Source organism: Engraulis encrasicolus, chromosome 18 (genome assembly GCF_034702125.1).
Source record: "Engraulis encrasicolus isolate BLACKSEA-1 chromosome 18, IST_EnEncr_1.0, whole genome shotgun sequence".
NCBI lineage: Eukaryota > Metazoa > Chordata > Actinopteri > Clupeiformes > Engraulidae > Engraulis > Engraulis encrasicolus.
In genome coordinates this window covers 16,775,024-16,794,402 of record NC_085874.1, presented here as the reverse complement: position 1 = coordinate 16,794,402, position 19,379 = coordinate 16,775,024, and the positions used below count along the sequence as shown (strand labels likewise).

The window sequence follows — 19,379 nt, the reverse complement described above, 5'->3', positions numbered from 1 at the left end:
CCAATCATCAGTTCCCGTTTGTGTTTTTTTAAGAGCTTGCAAAACTGCATTCAGACAGTCATGTGTAAGGATGACAATAGTATTCCTCTCTCTTAGTCTGTGCACATTAACTTCCTTGCTGAGCAGCGACAGCAGCTCTGTTTCCTGTGCTTTGTGTGTAAGAGATACCATCTCATATCTCCCTCTTGCACTTGCTCATAGGCTATATTGAGTGGGTTCATCATTTTTTTAATGCACATCGTCTCAGTTCAAATATCCTCGCTGTGACAGAGTGGGCATAAGTTTATTTATTTATTCGTATACATTTAGTATTTATTTTCTTTGGATGATTGCCTACTGTTGCATAGGCATAGGCTACACATGGGCTATGTGCACATTTCTGTGTGCAGGACAGCCATAGGCTAATAGGCTCTAATGAAAATAATTCAATTTGTGTTGTCATTTTTTTAAAAACAGTTGTGCAAAAATATGGTATGGTTTTGAATGGCTGTTATTTGTTTTACTTTTAAAAAAATCTAGACATAATCCATAATTTACACACGATGTGATTTATAGTAGCCAAGTATCCAAGTATCAGGCCATTGAAAGATGAGGAGCAACCTCTGGTCGTTAGTCCTCCTGCCCAAGTGGTGTCAGTGTTGGTCTTGAAGGGGAATCTTTCATGGCCCATGGATGTCTCGGGTTTCAGTACTCCGTTGGCAGTGGCAGCCAGGGGAGGAGGGATACTGAGTTGAACACCGAAGTGAATACCAAACTTCACGTTGGCTGCCCAGGTACGAACACTGTGTAGAAACGCAGCCTAGATTGCATTTTACTGACTGTTCCATTATAATATTGCTAAACTTTTGTGGAATCGCTGTCCTGCAGTTCATGATCGGTTCCAAAAGAGGAGGTGGAAGCGAGCGGCGTCTCTGAAACGCCAGTGTTCGGAGCTCGTGAAGAGTTGAGAGAAAATGCCACCTTTTTCATGGAGGTATGTGGTTCATACTTCGTTACTGTATACCTACATTGCTGGACTTAAATGCCCGTAAACGGCGAAGACTGTCCTGACTGCTCTGATATTTCTGCCTTCTGTTCTTAGCGGTCAGGTCAGTCAACACTTCCAGTCAGCCTTGGTGGATGTCTGAGGTTAGCCAGCTAACACTCGTCTCATTTAGTAGAAGTGAATCGATTAGCTTGACAGCATTAGCTTACAAACACATCAGTTGGGTTTGAATTTGGCTAGCGATTTTGCTTTTAGAATGCGAGGTGACAGGTTTGTGTTACAGTTGCTGCACCCGAGATGTGGTTATCCTTCGGCATTGTTAGCTAAGCTATCCCAACTAGCAAAGCAATGTAAACTAACAGCGACGAGCGTTGCCATTGGCAGCTGTAAATGTTTTACAGTTGTAGTCAAAAGAGCTTGTCGACCAGAATTAATGGGCTGTTCCGATTCATGTTGCCCAACATTGGCTATGCATCAGTCATCCTCATTATTTATACTTGCATTGTGTGCATTTACCTAATTCACTTTATTGGCGTAGTACTCCAGACAGCAAGGTAGGACAGAAACCAGGTGTTTCATATACTTAACAGTCTTCGTGTTTAGCCCAAGGCTATACCAGTACTTACATGGCTTTCCAGGTATCTCTAGAACTGATCATTATGTGCTTTCATGGGAAGAACATGTTAACATGGGTGTGGGTGACGTGATGTCATGTTAAGTCGGATTGCCGACATGCCAAACAAACAGCCCGCGCAGTGGGTTAGCAACTGAGGAAGTGTTTGTATGTATCTCAGTTCAGGGTTTTGCTAGGTAGACGCCGGTGTGTACTTCAGAACTACGCGAGTGGGACACGTCGGCGGAATACCTAAGCAGGCTGGATGTAATTCAAGTCCATGTGAACATAGAAGCCCCACCTGCCTATTCATAGGGTCGTCATCATTCAACAAGGCGGACACTGTTTTTGTACCTCACCCTAAATCACACTTAGATCTTTTATACACACCACCATCACTTTGTATGGTGATTGTCATGATGAACATGATGGTGGAGCGAAGGAGGGGGTAAGGTGCTGCAAGTTGTGTACTATGTAGTGTTTGAGCTATTTGTCTAAAGGTTTTGGAAGGTAGGCCTGTGTGTAGTTGTACTGGTGTCATGAACTGGCCATTGAGAAGGCCGGGTTGTTGCCTATTGGGCCACTGCTGGTGTTGAGCTGGCCTGGATGCCGGGAGCCTGCCTGCCACACAAAAGAGCCTCTGTTGCAGCATAGACCCGAGGGAGGAGGCCTACCCGGAGTGTCTCATGTACACAGTACACACACACACACACACACACACACACACACACACACACACACACACACACACACACACACACACACACACACAGACTTGTGTACGCTCACTCTCAAACACATGTACACACATTCGTTCACATAGAAGTGATTTGTGTGTGTCCACGCTTAATTTGTGTGTACACACACTAGAGCAGAGTAGACTATATATGAGATGAGACACACCTTGTTCACGGCTACTGAAAAAAGGGAATTTCAACAAGCCTTTGTATTATCTAACAAATAGTCACACCCAGGAATGGTCTTAAAGGCCCCACATCTGCAGCAACAGTTGTTAGCAATGCAGGTAAGGCACCTTAACAGGTTCACAGTGGTATTGCATTACACCACTCTCAGCGGGTTTTTAAGCAACTCGAGCTTCCCAGAGTACTCAAACTCTCCGCCTTTTTCTCTCTCTACGTGTCTGGGAAGATTCTAATCCATCTAGGTCGCATGTCAGTGGAAAGAGTGTAGCCTAGATAGCCTAGTTTGTAAGCAACTGGACTTGTTCTTGGAGCTTGAACTTTCGGTTTCTGCAGGCTACTGAAGTGTATGTACATGTACAGGCTTACTGTCTGCCGCCCACAGGGGCACGGGTTCGAATGTGGCCTGGATCCCCCCCCCCCAATGGCCATAACATGTATAGAATCATGAAGAGATTTCAGTCTCCAAAAGAAGTGGTACCGTTGCTTAAGTTACAACTGCTTACAACACACTGTGCTCTGTATTAGCTGTATTATCTGTATTTTTATTATTATTATTATTATTATTATTATTTCACATTGTTGTTGTTTGTTACTAATGTTACGATTACTATTGGTTGGTCTTTGTCAATCATGGCCCGGCTTTCCCTCTTCCCCCTCCCCTGTGCCCACCGTGTCTCAGGCTGCTGCTCCTGCTGGCTTCTGTGCCTCTGGCTCTGGCTGAGTCGGATGGCTCCTCGGTCCTGGAGGGATGGCAGGACATGTGGCTCTTCAAGTTCCTGCTCAACGTCCTGGGCTATGCCACCATCCTCATCCCCGGATACTTCCTCATCAGCTACTTCAAAAGGATCAACTACCTGGAGACAGGTGAGGACACGTCTTCACATCTAGTTATGGGGAAATCACAAGTGCCTCAATAAAGTGCCTCTTATCAGTTTTTGTAATGTCATAAGCCCCACATCAGATCAAAGGTTTTCAACATTTCAAAGTAGTCTAGATGCTATAGGAAGCTATTTATTCCTTTTCTTTTACTGTTTATTTAATAATCATGCTTACTGGAGACATTAAACAGCCACAGTAGCTATGAGTGGATTACTATAAAGATACTGTAAAATACCTCACAGTGTTTATACCCTTCTTTTAGTGTTTATTTAATTGTGTTTTCTTTAAACGTTTATCATCTGCAGGCTTTTGCACTAAAGAAATGCAAAAACACAGATTTCATTATTAATCACGATTATGTATCTGTTTCCCCCATCCCCAGGTCGTGGGCTATGCTTCCCTGTCATAAAGGCCTGTGTTTTTGGTCATGAGAGCAAGACAGGACTGCTGGATGACGAGTCCATCGCCTCGCGCAGCGACTCGGAGTCCTCCTCCACTTCCTCCAGACAGGCCTTCAAGCTGGTCTTCTGTGCGGCCGGACTGCAGGTGAGCGGCCTGCTCTCATGCCCGTGGCTGTGGGGGTAAGATAGGAGGGAGAACGCTGACGCAACAGGGGCAGCCGTGGCCTAATGGTTAAGGAGATGGGCGGTAGATCAGAGGGTTGCAAGTTTGAATCCCACCCGTCCACCCTTTTTCACTCCATGACTGAGGTGCCCTTGAGCAAGGCATCCAACACCATTCTGCTCCAGCTCATTTTTGTTGAGTAGAGAGTATTCTATTGTAACCGTTGGTCTCTTTCTTTTTTCATGTGAGTGACGTTATTAATGTGACAATGGTGCATAGAAGAACTTAAAAACAGTATGGTGTTCTGAGATAGCAATGACCACTATCAGATGTTTTCATGCCTGCCTAATCGGTCACATACTTTCACGATTAGTTGTTTTGTCTGAATGTGACCAGAAAATGTTGAAAACATTCATCATTGGTAACATACTCAAGGTTCCTCTCAAGGCTCAATGAACTATCAAAATATATACTTATTAAACTGGGCAGGGCTAGAAGTAGAACAGTGGTAAAATCTAAGTCTGGGACAAAGTTGCGGGCCGAACTGAATATGTTAACATTACTGATATTGTATATGTGCGACTGTGCGCACATGCTTAAAATACTGTGCCTGCACAGTTTGTTGAAAATGAGTGGAAGAGATCACTGATGCACTTGTATGAGCATTTGACGCCCAAATTAAGTCATATCATAATCCATTAATGTGCATGGGGGCAAACTGTAATACACATTTGAAATTATCTCACGGGCCAAATAAAATGACTCCGTGGGAGTTATTTGACATCTCTGGCATAAGGCCAGTCATGGGTAAGTGGTTAGGGCATCAGGCATATAGTCCAAAGGTTGCCGGTTCGACTCCCGGCCGGCCAGATTGGTGGGGGAGTAATTAACCAGTGCTCTCCCCTATCCTCCTCCATGACTGAGGTGCCCTTAGCATGGTACCATCCCGCTGCAATGCTCCCTTGGAGCACCATTGGGGGCTGCCCCCCTTGCACGCATAAAAATGCAATTTCATTGTTTGCAGTGAACACTTGTGTGCTGTGTTTCAATGGAGTTGGAGTTTCCCACATGGGCTTTTTCATTTTCAAATAAGGCATGTTTTGTGTATACCGTAAGTTAAAAGTATACTACAAGGTTAGCTTGTTTCATAGCTATGACGGTCTTTACCTGCTTCAGCAGGATGTTACCACTCTGTGCAAATACATACTGTAAGGATATAGTAAGTTCATCAAAAGCCATTGTGCTGTGGCAGTTTGCAGAGGCTTAAGACTGAATAGAGGGAGTGACCCAAGTTGACTGTAAAAAGGCAGCTGAAGGCGACTATAAAGATTGCCCTCTACCCTCATCGTTATCATTAAACCAAGGACTCGTGTCCAAATGTCTTTTGATATCAAGCCTTGGCACTTGATGTACTAAGACGTACAGAGCCTTTTCATTGCCTTGAGAATGGAATGGAATTTAGATAAAGTTTGTTTGACTTAAGTGCTGAAATTAATTGAAAAAAAAGTCTTAACTTGCACGGCATATTTTAAGAACAAAGTCAAAGATCTTCTATCAAAGATACATTGTGATGACACTAAACCAAGTACCTCAAACTAAGACAGACACACACATACATTTTTGAAAGAACATTTTTAATGCCTTTTTGATTAGAAATGTACCAAATATTTTGCCACTCCTTTTACATCAGTTGTCATTTCGGTCAGTTTAGTTAATATAGATTTTTTTTTCCACTCCGTAATGTTTGGAGTCAACTAGCTTTTAATGGTAGCATGTGTCCTCTGAAGTGTACTCCATATACATTTGGTAAATGTAGGCCATCCCCCATCCACAAAGCATTGAGCCCCTCATCTAACTACCATTGACGGAAAAGATGGGTTTTATCTCTCTACTTATCTCCCAGAAGCCAATCTCTCCTGATATGAACCCCAGACGGCTCGTTTTTTTTTTTTTTTTTTTACAGCTTCCTTTCTTTCTCTACATTTCTGTTAGCTTGAGCTGTCCTCCTTTCCTGACACTTTTAATTACAGCATATGCTCAATGTCTCATAGTTTAATTGCAGCACCATCTTTCTGTGTTAATTTTTTTTTTAAAGCCTCACAGAGCAAGACGTCTGATCGGATGACTATTTATTCTCTACACCCAGACCTATGCACACACAGCTTATAACGTACAATGAAAACGTACAGTCGGTGCTTCCTGCTTCCTGCCAGTCATAAATGACTCTAGCGCAGACCGTTGCGACCATTTGACTGTTTTATTGTTCCGTAGGTTAATTCCGGTAATCTTGTTTATCTTCTCAGATAATAACGGCCTTGTGATGGTCATTGTTGCTAATTCTGTGTGTGCTGTGCGCACGAGTTGTTATTGTAGCCTAGCTGTCCTAATCGCAAAGTCAATGTTTGAACTGTTTTATGTAAACCTTTTCACTGCACTTCTGTGACAGCAAGGCAGAGTGGTATAGATTAATGGCATTTTACTGAGGACTGATTGAGTGACATTTATTTACACTCTGCCTGAACATTATGGACTTGAACTGTACGTCAGGCTCAAGTTATGCGAATGGAATGCTTCAAGGTGTACAGTACCTAATACTTGGCAATAAAGTATTTGAATTGTAGCGTGTCATTGGTAGAAGAAAGTAAAGATATTCTGATCTGGTCAACCAAGGAATTTTGTACGACTTCTTTTATTATTTTATTTTATTTATTTATATTGTTCATCAGCAAATGTGATGTGAAAAAAATCTCACAGAATTTAAAAGATGTTGGCCTCCTAGTAAAAAATGAACTGTTGACTGTTGGTGTGTGCGCTTTCGTGCATGCTTGGTGTGCCTCTCTTCTGTGCAGGTCTCCTACCTGACATGGGGCGTGCTGCAGGAGCGCGTGATGACTCGTGCGTACGGCGCGGTGCCGGGCCCGGAGGGGGATGTCAACGGCAGCGCTGGTGAGCGCTTCAAGGACTCCCAGTTCCTGGTCTTCATGAACCGCATCCTGGCCCTGACGGTGGCCGGCCTGTGCTGCGTGCTGGTCAAGCAGCCTCGGCACGGCGCGCCCATGTACAAGTACTCCTTCGCCTCGCTCTCCAACATCCTCAGCAGCTGGTGCCAGTACGAGGCCCTCAAGTACATCAGCTTCCCCACACAGGTAAGCCATTACTATACAAGAATGCCGCCCTTCTTTAGACTGTCATTTTTTTAGCCTTTTGTTAATATTATTATTATTGTTTTTTTAAGCCGTTCGGAATTTATGCTGCCCATTCACAATCACAAGTGTTGTCTTTTTAATGTACAGTATGTTTAATGTTTATGTGAAGGGTGGCATGAATTTGTTCCTGGTGCAGGGCTGTATGCAGGTATGTTACAGTAGATGCTTCTTATTCATGGTTAGGGGTGTGAATCACAGCTTCCATGACGATGCGATTCAATATCGATTTCTTAAGGCAGCAATTTGATTATTTTCAGCCTCTCTCTTCTCCTTTCCCTCTTAATTACCTGCACATTTTACTCCTCAGGTGTTAGCCAAGGCCTCTCATTCTTGCCTGTAGCCAAACCAAGCCTATCCCTAACCTGTCACATGGCGTAAAATACCAAATGCAAAATGTCACACACACACACACACACACACACACACACACACACACACACACACACACACACACACACACACACACACACACACACACACACACACACACAGAGAGTTCTTTTGAATATATGGCCCTGTGTAAGCTGGTAAACCAGGTACAGTAAATATCAGTACAAACAGGTAAGTCAAGGTCAAGCCCTCCTACTGGAATTGATCACACAACACAAAATACTGGAAGCCATGAGTAAGCAACTCGTAGAAAATTGAAAAAAAAAAGAACAGAGAAAGTGTTCAACTTTTTCGAGTCCAGCCGATGTCATGATGATGATGAGCCACAGCCGTTTCCTTTGCTGTGCGGCTGATCTGCTATCCTGCTCCCTCCCTCTCACGTCCTGTTGGTGGTTTGAGATGGGGAGTGCGTCTTAATATGCGACCTTGCCTCCTCCACTTGCGCTTGTCTCCTCGTCCCGCTCCTGGCCCCTCCTCCGTGGAGAAAACGATAAAGTTTCCCAGCTGTCAGCCTAGCCACAACAACTTTTGAGGGACTGTTTTTCATTCACCATCCCAATTGCAAAAGAGAAAAAGACTCTACAATTGAGCTTTTGCAAGATATTGAAATATAATGCTGTTGTCAGTGATGTCATCATGACGAGAAGCAAGTGGAGGAGGCAAGGTCGCATATTAAGAGGCACTCGAGATGAGAGGCTCCTCTGAGTCCGAGGTCACCTGCCTACCTACAGTACAGTACAGTGGCGCTGGGCTGGCTGCTTTGAGATCACATGACTTAGAGTAAAGCGGCGGAGGTGCTGGTGGCAGATGAGGCACACTGAGGGGGAGGAACAAGACGCTGTAGATGAAGCTCACTCACTCGCTCAGACACACACACACACACACACACACACACACACACACACACACACACACACACACACACACACTTACACTTTCCGTCTTTCCCTAGGTGCTGGCTCTCAAGATCACCACACACACAAACACACACACACACAAACGCACACACACACACATAAATGCGCACAATCTCTTTTGATCCACTTGGTGTACCGTTTCCTCTATACAGGTGTTTGTCATGGCCTTCAAGGTCAAGATAATCCCAGACACACATATACACACACACACTTCTGACCCCCCTCCCTTTTTACGTCTCCATCTGGTCCACACGTGTTGGTGAAGGTGTTCAAGGGGATTCTGGACACACACACACTAGAGGATGACATTTTTCGGGAAATCCAGTGGGTCCCGCGGGTCCCGTGGGTTGGGAGTAAACATTTTAAAGATGAATGGGAGCGGGAATAAAGATGAATGGGAGTGGGCAGGAGCGGGAATAAAAATGAGCGAGAGCGGGAATGCTTGCTTATTTTTTCATTAAAAAAGCCTCAGTTTTTTTGATGAAAAGGGAGTGGGATTCATTCTGAGTGGGAGTGGGCAGGATTGGGAAACATTATTTTCAGGAGTGGACAGGATGAGATTTGTTTCTTTTACTCCAGTCTGGGATGGGACCGGGATGGGACGGGAGTGAAAATCCATTCCCGTGTCTTGCTCTAACACTCACTCACTCACTCACTCACTCACTCACTCACTCACTCACACACTCACACACTCACACACTCACACACTCACACACTCACACACTCACACACTCACACACTCTCACACTCTCACACTCTCACACTCACACACTCACACACACACACACTTTCAGCCTACTCTTTTCAGCCACCGTCTCATCTTGTCTCCACTCTATTCCCCAGGTGTTGGCCAAGGTGATCAAGGTGATTCTGGACACACACACACTGTCAGCCCACTCTTTTCAGCCCCTGTCTTCTCTCATCTCCCCTCTCTCTGTTCTCTCCGCAGGTGTTGGCCAAGGCGTCCAAGGTGATCCCGGTCATGCTGATGGGCAAGCTGGTGTCCCATAAGACCTACGAGTACTGGGAGTACCTCACGGCGGCGCTCATCTCGGTGGGCGTCAGCATGTTCCTGCTGTCCAGCTCCAGCAGCAAGCACCCCTCCACCGTCACCACCTTCTCCGGCGTCGTCATCCTGGGCGGCTACATCATGTTCGACAGCTTCACCTCCAACTGGCAGGACAACCTCTACAAGTAAGCACGAGCGCTAGCGATGCGCGGCATGCTACTACACACAGTGAAACTAGCACGAGCGCTAACGATGCACAGCACACTACTGCACACAGTGAAGCTCAACCTTTACAAATAAGACCTACCAAATGGGCTCTACTGTGGCGCAAGTGATGGGGCACTCGTTTGCTATGCGGCCGACCCGGGTTCGACTCTTCCCACTCGCTTCCTGTCACTACCTTCATTATCCTGTCAAATAAAGACAATAAAAAGCCCCCCAAAATATCTAAGACCTACCAAATGACACACAAAGCAATTCAACCTCTACAACAGAGATGACAGACTCAGACCCGGGGTCCAAATCTGGCCCGTCAAGTTTCCCCCCTTTCCCCCTAGAAGTGAGGATATCAATGCGTCGAAGTCGATGTGCTCCGAATCAGTTACTACACCTTTCATCACAGTGCTATTTCTTAATCAAGATAGAAAATTGACACATTTTATTTGCTGCAACCACTTTTATATCGGTTAACTAGTCATGCAAGGGTGTTTAAATAGGGAACACTTGAAACAATTTGATCACTTCTAACTTGAAGGGACACTGTGCAGGAAATGGTCAAAAAAGGTACTGCAACTGTGCTGCTCATTGAAACTGGGCTGCCTATTGCCAAATTTGATATTTAAATGCAGGTTTACTAAGTAATAAACAAAAAATTCCTAGTATGATCAAAGTAGAGTCATTTTTGCAGCTAAATTTTTTTATTTTTGGAAATTCAAAATGGCGGACCATGGAGAAGATCCCCCTTTTCATGTATGAAAAGTGCAATTTTCCCAGTCATAATGAATACTTAGAATTTGATGGTGGTGGTAAGTATTCATGAAAAAGGTAACATTAGTGAATGGGCAGCATGAATTCTGGAAATGAACAACTAAAAATCTCACACAGTGTCCCTTTAAGCACCCAATGCTCCCCAAGGCAAAGCTGAGCCAAGCTAATGCTAACATGTTGGTGCTGAGCGCGTTGCTGACTGGGGCCATGTCCGAAAACACAGTGAACACAATGAAATTCCACCTCTGCATTAAAGATCTATTTCCACTGAAAACCAGTTTTACTCGCTGCTTTTGAAATACAGCAACAATACAAAGTGAACCAGGAGAGCCTGTACACATTGGGTCACTTCGAAAAGGTGTCGCCCACTTGGGGTTATGCCCATCATACATGTCCGCAGGGCTCTAAATTAACACCAGCCAACTGGCCAAATGCTGGTGATTTCAGTTTGACTTGAAGAAAAGCCCAACTAACTAGCCACCTTTACCCATTGGTGAGTCTGTGTTTGGCTAGAAAGAGTAACATCTACTAGCCATTTTGGCTAGTGATGAAAAGAGTTAATTTAGAGCCTTGCATGCACGACTATACAGGATTTCTTGTTGATTACTTTTTACGTTAATTAAGTTTTCAAAACAAGCGGCGGCTGGTAGCACGGAACCTCAATTAGCCTAGCTATCAGCTGGTTGCTACTCTCGGATACACACAGAGCAGGGGGAGGAAGCCGATCAGAGACGCCTCATTTTGCGTCACGGATATGCATGAGAAAGACCGGAAAACCCTGTAGCTTGTCCACAAGCCACATTACTAACCTACAAAAGATGGCTTGAAACAAAGCAACCAGAACGTTTTTTTTTATTATTATTATTTTTAACAAAACCAACGCATAATGCATTCAATAATAATGGTGAACACAGCAATATTAATGAAATGATGATGAAAGTAGATCTTTAAGCACAACAAAGTGGCACAAAGCACACCAATCGGCACACAGTGATCACAACACCATTCAACCTCTACTAGTAAGCCCTACAGACTGACAGACAGCACACTACCCAACTAACACAATGAAATTCCACCTCTTTAAGTAGGCCCTATTAATACTAGTCCTATTATTGTCATTGTGACACATGGACACGGTACAGTACACACCATTGTAGAACATGAAATTCCACCTGTAAGTGACCCTTATAATTGACAAACCAGTCAAACAGTTTTTGTGACTCCATCCCTCTGCCGGTGCAGGATTATTTTTTCCATTTGATTTGGGTGCAAGACGTCATCATCAGTGCAAGAGATGTTTGGCGAGAACCTGTTGTCGTGCCTCTTCAAATTGTTCTTGTCCTTGTGGCACACTGCACACCAAACCAAACCAGATTTACCTTTTGTGCCTTACCTTGGCTAGGTAAGGCACAGAAGGCAAATCTGGTTGGGTTTGGTGTGGTACAAGATGTCGTCGTTGTAGATGGTGTCTTGAGGTAAACCTGTTTTTGCATCTGAACCTGTTAATGTGTCGTCACCCCACTGCTGGTCCAAGATGTTGTTGGTGCATACAGTATGATGTTTGGCATGAACCTATTCGCGTGCCTCTTTGAAAGTGTTTTCGTCTTTGTGGCGCACCAAACCTAACCAAATGTTCCTTTTGTGCCTTACCGTACCTAGGTATAAGATGTCATCGGTGCAGATGATGTTTGGCGTGAACCTGTTCTCCTGCCTGTTCACGGTGGGCTCCCTGCTGGAGCAAGGGGCGCTGTTCGACTCGCTGGCCTTCATGCTGCGCCACTCGGAGTTTGCGCTGCATGCCATGCTGCTGTCTGTGTGCTCGGCGTGCGGCCAGCTCTTCATCTTCTACACCATCGGGCAGTTTGGCGCCGCTGTCTTCACCATCATCATGACGCTGCGGCAGGCCATGGCCATCCTGCTCTCCTGCTTCCTGTACGGCCACGCCGTCTCGCCCGTGGGTGCCCTGGGCGTGGGCGTGGTCTTCCTGGCGCTCTTCCTGCGCATCTACGCCCGCGGACGCAAGAAGAGCGGCGGCGGGAAGAGGCAAGCGCCGCCACCCCTGCAGAAGGTGTGAGAGGATGACCATGATGATGATGATGATGATGATGATGGAGATTATGAAGATGATTGAGATGGAGAGGACCAGAGGAGGGCCCTGGACAGAGAGCAAGAGAGAGAAAGGGAGAGAACAGGTAGATGAGGTTTGGCAGGACTCATCACACTTCTGGTGGGGAGTTTTGTCATGAAGGTGTGAGAAGATGGTGGTGGTGGTGGAGTAGGGGAGGCAGCAGGACTGGAGGGATGGACAGTCGGGTTACACGGCGTGGCGGGACAAAAGGGAGAGACTTTTTGTACAGGCGCCACATTTTCCGTGGCGAGCTTTGTTGTCTGTCCTGGTCTCAACTTGGTTTTATTATAATTTTTTTGCTTTTTTTTTCAGTTCTGTCATTCAACACGTACGGCCTCATTTGTCCTTTTTTTGTTTGTTGTTTTGGGAGGGGAGTCAGTGAGTTAGTTTTGTACTGTTCAAAAGGGTACTCAAAGGGATGTTGCCTTCTTTTGGGGTTGGCGGGTGAGAGGATGGGGCTGTGTCCCAAATGTTCACTTTATCCACTACTAAGTGACCTACATAGGGGCCTGATCGACATGGATTTGTTCCCTATGTACTAGTACCCTCTGTAGTGTTTGAGTGAGCATTGGGCCCATTTTGGGAGACGATAAGGGATTGGGTGAGGGCTGTAGCTGTAAGCTTGCACCTCTTTTCTACTGCCAGTTTTCTAGTCGGCCTACAGCGTGATTTGGACGTCACTTTTTGGTCTTCGATTGAGCTGTGTCGTGCCTAGTTGAAAAGCAAAAATTGGCCAAGTCGCGCTGTGTCGAGCTGTAGGCCTACCAGAATACTGGCAGTAGAAAATAGGCCTTAGTGTCAGAGCAGGCTCTCAGAATGGTTGACGCAGACAGACGCACACAAACAAAACCGAGCAGAGCTAACTTCAACACTAGTGGGGCTGCTCTATTCTCAAGCTGCCTTTTTGACAGAAGTTCTAACAAGTGAAATCGTCACATTGAAATTTGGGCATCCAATGCCGTGTTGGAACAACCAGCATATCCAGTAAGGTCACATTCCCCCTCCATACCATCCCATACCTGTACACATGTCATTGTCTTTGCTGCGTTAGAGTCATTGACTTTGTAGTAGCAGATGTCACCTGGTGCAACACACTGCAGGTAATGCCGCTGCATTAAATTAGCATCATTTTTGGCTCGATTTATAAAATTACATTCATTCCATGTACTGTAAATGAAACATGTACAATGAAATACATTTCCAACTTCAAGCAATAGTGGTATTAGCTGTGGTTGCACCACCCTGACGTCTGCTTCTGAAAACCTCAATAGACCCATTGGTACAAGACAGAGAGGATGGCGCTCTGACTGAGGACTTATAGCATCATATGCCTCTTTTCCACTGCCGTTTTTCTGGTAGGCCTGCAGCTCGACAAAGTCAGACTCTGCCGCCACTTTTTGCTTTTCGAATAAACACGATACAGCTCAATCGCAAAGCAAAAAGTGGCGGCCGAGTCGCACTATGTCGATCTGTAGTCCTACCGGAAAACCGGCAGCGGAAAAAAGGCATTAGTTAGCTAAAGCCATGAAGCACAACCCCCCCCCCCCCCCCCCCTTTAGCCCCTCATTATTTCCACCCTGATATCCATTTACGGCTCGCTTTTCTGTTAAGTTTTGTTTTGTTTTTTTACTCTCTTCTTCCTATTAACATGAATGTTTGAATGGAATTGGCCCGCCATGAGCACTAACATTAGCATGCTGTGGCGAGTTCATGTACCAAGAAAACTGGTACAGTCATGTCGTTCACCGTGCAATGTAGTATGTACTGATATGTATGTGTATACATAGTAGAGATTCGGAGTCTTAGTAGGTCAAGTGTGAGAGAAGGGGTCAGACCCTTGATGGAAAAAAAAAAGGGTAACACTTTACTGGACGCCGGCATTGTACGTATGTCATAACAGTTTCATAATAGTGTCGTAACACAGTCATGCATGTCATAAACATTTTGTCAATGTCGTAAACATTTTAAGCTAAGACGGCCATGACCATAAAACGTTTGACAATGACGGTGTTTATGACTTGTCCATGACACTGTTATGTCATAAGTATGACGTCGGCGTCAAGTAAAGTGTGACCAAAAAAAGTAATTCTATTACATTAGCAGCTGAGTTATACTGTATATGGGGCTCATGTATTTGAGCCGTTGATATGCTACTGTTTTGTAGCATAGTGTAGCTGTCCGTGCTGTGAATGCACATGGACAAACGGGCAGTTTGTGAATAGAAGATCTGGATACTTCCAGATCGAACAGGTGGAGCATGTGTGGAACTTTTTTTTTTCCGGTGTGAATGTGTGTGATGGGTGTCAGAGATTGTTTTGCGGCGTGGGTGGGGCCTATGGTTTCTTAAGTACTTCAGCTACTTTCTTGTTAACATGTTGGCGTGAATTGGAGGTCAGAAGCAATCAATTATATGCTTTTGCTTTTATGTAATCCATGCGTTTATTAGGTCATTCATACTTCATCTATCTTTACAAAAAACTACCTAATACATCTGATTTAGATTCATAACTCACTTGCAAATGTGGAGAACGTAAACAACTAGTGATCAGAGGAAGAATGTCAAAATGCTTTTTTGTTTTAGTCGTTTATTCATGCGTCACGTTTCATTTACTGATGTCTGGTATTCCTCAATCTGAAAGACGTTTTCAAAACAAAAGTGAAGGGCAGCCCTGTTGAAAGGTGAAATTTGCTACAATGGATTTCTTACCTTTTTTTTAAATTACTATGCAAGTAGTGTTGGGGGGGGGGGGGGTTATTTCTTTTGTTTCTTTTCAAATATTTGTTTACATTTGTTTTGTTTTTTGTTTCTTCAGGGGTTGGGGGTGGGGAGTTTTGCATATATTAACACTTTAATCAACCATATTGTACTGTACCATCCGCTTTTTGGTTTTTGTTTGTTTTTTTCTCTCTGCTTTGGTTTACTGAATGTGTTTCTGTTGTTTGTAAAATGATGCATCACTCTCTGGGAGAGCAGCTTAGCGAAGTGTGTGCGTGCGTGCCTGCGTTTGTGTGTGTGTGTGTGTGCGTGCGTGTGTGTATGAGCTTTTTTCGCTCCTTAATGTACATGGTTGACACATCCAGGGCCTTGTGATGTTTGAATTTCTGCAGAGGTGTCAATCCTGGGTTCAGGTTGCGAAAACCCTGCCACAACTTTCACCCATCCAGCTCTGAATCAAGCGGATTGTTCTGAATACTCTAGTCAACTAGACCAGTTACTCACACAGACATGAACACTACTGTAGATACCTGTATCATCTATGAGAAAATCAGTATACTGGCCAGAGATGGTGGCGCCCAGGGTTGGACCATGCCAACCTCTTCACTTCACTTAAAGGGGTATGCCACTATTTTGGGGCTTAATACAGTTCAAATCATTGGCCAGGGTTTATATAGGTGATAAAGTGTCTTATTTTTCATGTAAGCCGTTGTCTAATGCTACACGGATCCATTGACTTTCACTAGCTTAGCGACATATTCCCTCTTTTAACTTGCCTTACAGCAAGACAACGATTAACATGAAAAATAAGACACTTTACCACCTTTATAAACCCCAGCCAACGATTTTAACTGTATTAAGCCTCAAAATAGTGGCATACTCCTTTAACCTGGTTTACTCCTGAACCAGTGTCTTAGGAGAGGCCCTCTAGTGGCCATACCGATGAGTTACTCAGTGGAGTCATGTGGTGTTGGAAGGAAACTGTGGCAGGGTTTTTTACTGGATTGTTGACACGCCTGGAATTCTGGGATTTCTTCACCGCTTTCTGAAGAATGTGAGAGAGCCACAGAGGGGTTACATGCTGATGGTGGCAGGGGTTTTTTTTTTTTTTTTTTTTTGGAATACAAGAGAGAAAAAATGTGACGAAACTAATGTACTATAATTGTTTTTACTCCTAGTATCCCTTGATTTTAGAATTTGTTTTTAATTATACAACAAACTTGATATTAATTTAAATACATGAACAACTGTTAAAATGTCTGCTGTCGAGTGTTGTTTTTTGTTTGTGTACTTGTGGGTAGGGCTGAAGCTTTTGTGGCATGCCCATCATCAGTACAAACAAGCATTGTCACCCCCCCCCCCCCCCCCAAAAAAAAATGCACATGGTGCACTTGTCTTTCACTGAAGACCCACAAGCTGTGTGTTACTGATATCGCACTGTTTATGGAAATGACTAACAACAGCTAGACCAGAAGAAAGTGTGCAACCTGTATTGGAATTGAAAAAATGTCTGGTAGATTACCAGAGAACCTTGAACATAAAGTTATCTACACACTTACTTGAAAAGACCTTGTATAGTCAACTGCGTGTGTGCGTGCGTGTGTGTGTATGGGTAAAGGTCATAATGTGGATGGTTCGAGACATGACCATACCACTTTAGAGATGAGCTTAAACTGTCTCAACGTGTATGCAACGCAGGTGAAGGGGAAGGTAGACGTTTGCAGGGCTTAATAATACCAATAGATCTGGGGTGTCAAAATCTAAATCTGGGATGAAGTCATGGGCCGAATTCAATATATTTTCAAAAATGCATTGACATTGCGCATACAGTACACACACCCTTAATACTTAAAGCATTCCTATCATATGCCCTACTTATACTGTTGTATACTACTACAGGTGCGCTAGTATGTGCTGTAATACTATTCTGGACCCACTCATAGTTCTTGTGATGCACAAAATGTTGCCTTCAAGTCCTATTTTCTATATTTTAATGGTGCACGGTATGTGGGCCAACTCTAATACACATTTGTAATGAATAAAATGGGTCCACAGGCCAAATTTGGCCCCGGGGCTTGAGTTTGACATCGCTGCAATAGATCCTCTTTGACAGTGTTGGTGTCAGCCCTGCCATGGTAAATGACAGCGAGATTAATTGAAAAGGGCCCCGTGTCTATATTTTGCCTAGCGTACAAACGCCACTGTTGGGAACTCTGTCTCCACACATTGCTGCGCTCTCCAAAGCCCTTTGTCACCCTTGACATGAGCTTCTTCTCACTTCCTCTTTTCAGTAATTCAAATGAGGAGTCAAGACTTTGACTTTCAGATGTGACTTCCAGCATTCTGCATCAGAGGAAACTGTGAGTAGTCGGAAATAAAGATTGTGAAAGTTTTTTTTTCTGTGGTTTGAGGTGTGTGTGTGTGTGTGTGTGTGTGTAGGCACACGGTTTTCTAAGCACTTGAACACTGCATGACGTGTCAAAGTGACAATTGCGACATACCTATCTCGTCACAAGTCATCTTGTTTAACAGACGGACCTTTATCTGTTAACATTTTCCACCGATAGTATAGGCTTTTGAACGGTGCATTGTCACAAAACAGAAGACAATGTGATAAGACAATGCCACAGCAATGACCTTAAGAGACCTGTGTCTGAGATGCTCTGAAGTCATGTTGGTCTATGGCAAATAAGAAAACAATGTTTAACTTAACTGTGCAGTGCAGTATACTACGGGGTATGAGTTGCATTGTTTCTGTCAATCACATAACGTAATTAACCCCTTAGCGCAGCACCTATGTTATAACCTTACTGTCACCAAAATTGTAATGTCTATGTCTTAGGCTCTCGGCACTGTCATAGCAATGATGTTGATGATGTAGTTGAGTATTTTCAGCAAATAGTGAATAGGCCCGCCGACGACCACATCAGCATTAAGAGGTTAAAAAGTGGACATCCCTCGCCTTGGTTATCCAGGCTGTCATCATGCTTTAGCGTATGTATCACACGCTAGTGCATTCAGCGTGTTGGTGCAACGCGTTTTGAAGTAAAAGCGTGCTCCTCAACGCAACGGTAAAGCGCTTTCATGCACTTTTGACACGTGACGAGGTTTGCACAGTTTTCCCGCCGTGTCGGCGATTTTGTTTTGTCACAGCGCATTTCTTTTACTAAGCGCAAATATGCTTTGCTGTGCCCTAACCAAAACCACCCCTAAACCTAACCTGTCAGTGAGGCAATGTTTCTGCTGCTTTACTTTTGCCAAGAACAGTGAGATTAGGCGAATTTCTACCTAAATTGTGCCTAAACCAAAACCATACCCTAAACCTAATCCGTCACAGGGCGTTGTGGAGCACGCTTTAACTTGGAAATGCGTATTGGAGACACGCGATAGTGGGTTCAAATCAGCGTGTCATAGATACGCCTATGCATGATGACATGTTGGGTTATTGCCATTTCAACTCTGCGAGTGTCATTCTGGCCAACCCATATCCATGAACTGCCTCTGTGTGCCAGTGGTCGACCAGCCCCTCACACCAAGAACCCCCCCCAATATAATAACACGAAGGGCCTTGTCCACTCTAATATATGGATATAAAACATGCAACAATGGGCCACCCCCATCTACATTGTGGACAGCTCTCTAAGGGGGAAAATAAATGCAAAACAAACAAGAACAAAAGCATCAGCCCCTGAGGTCTGTCAGCCCAGTGGGAAACCCCATATGCCAGATGAGGCTGAACAGAGCTATTGTGTCCTTGTGTTAAACATGGTCCATCGTCATGCCAGTGGAAATGCTCAGATTTAATTGGTTCTGAATTGGTTGCATAGATTCTGGGACATTTTTAAACAACAGAGATGGGCTTCTTTGCCAGACTGATGTGACCTGCAACATTTTGATCAGTGCCAAGTAGGCTATGGGTCTTCCCAGGTCAGCGTATCCCGAAAGTCATACTGTACAACACACATCCTCTTTTTCCACATCTCCCTGAAGCCAGTGCTGTGCCTAGGGTAGTTGTGTCTGTTTTATTCTTGTCGATTTGTTTTGGATGCTTATTTTGTTCGG

The 19,379-nt window shown here is 44.4% G+C and overlaps 1 protein-coding gene across 2 annotated transcripts; it reads left to right on the top strand.

Annotated features, from left to right (window-relative positions):
• The first annotated feature begins 511 nt into the window (after positions 1-511).
• On the top strand, positions 512-14,583 carry slc35b2 (solute carrier family 35 member B2). Of its 2 annotated transcripts, XM_063223114.1 has the most exons (7): positions 512-773; positions 868-973; positions 3,201-3,385; positions 3,783-3,946; positions 6,814-7,110; positions 9,427-9,671; positions 12,133-14,583. In XM_063223114.1, exons 2-7 carry the CDS (start codon positions 954-956, stop codon positions 12,545-12,547), a joined length of 1,326 nt encoding a protein of 441 aa, XP_063079184.1. In that variant the 5' UTR covers positions 512-773; positions 868-953; the 3' UTR covers positions 12,548-14,583. The 2 variants fall into 2 exon arrangements, with proteins under 2 accessions (XP_063079184.1, XP_063079185.1); XM_063223115.1 differs by having other exon boundaries at positions 512-973.
• Positions 14,584-19,379: the final 4,796 nt, after the last annotated feature.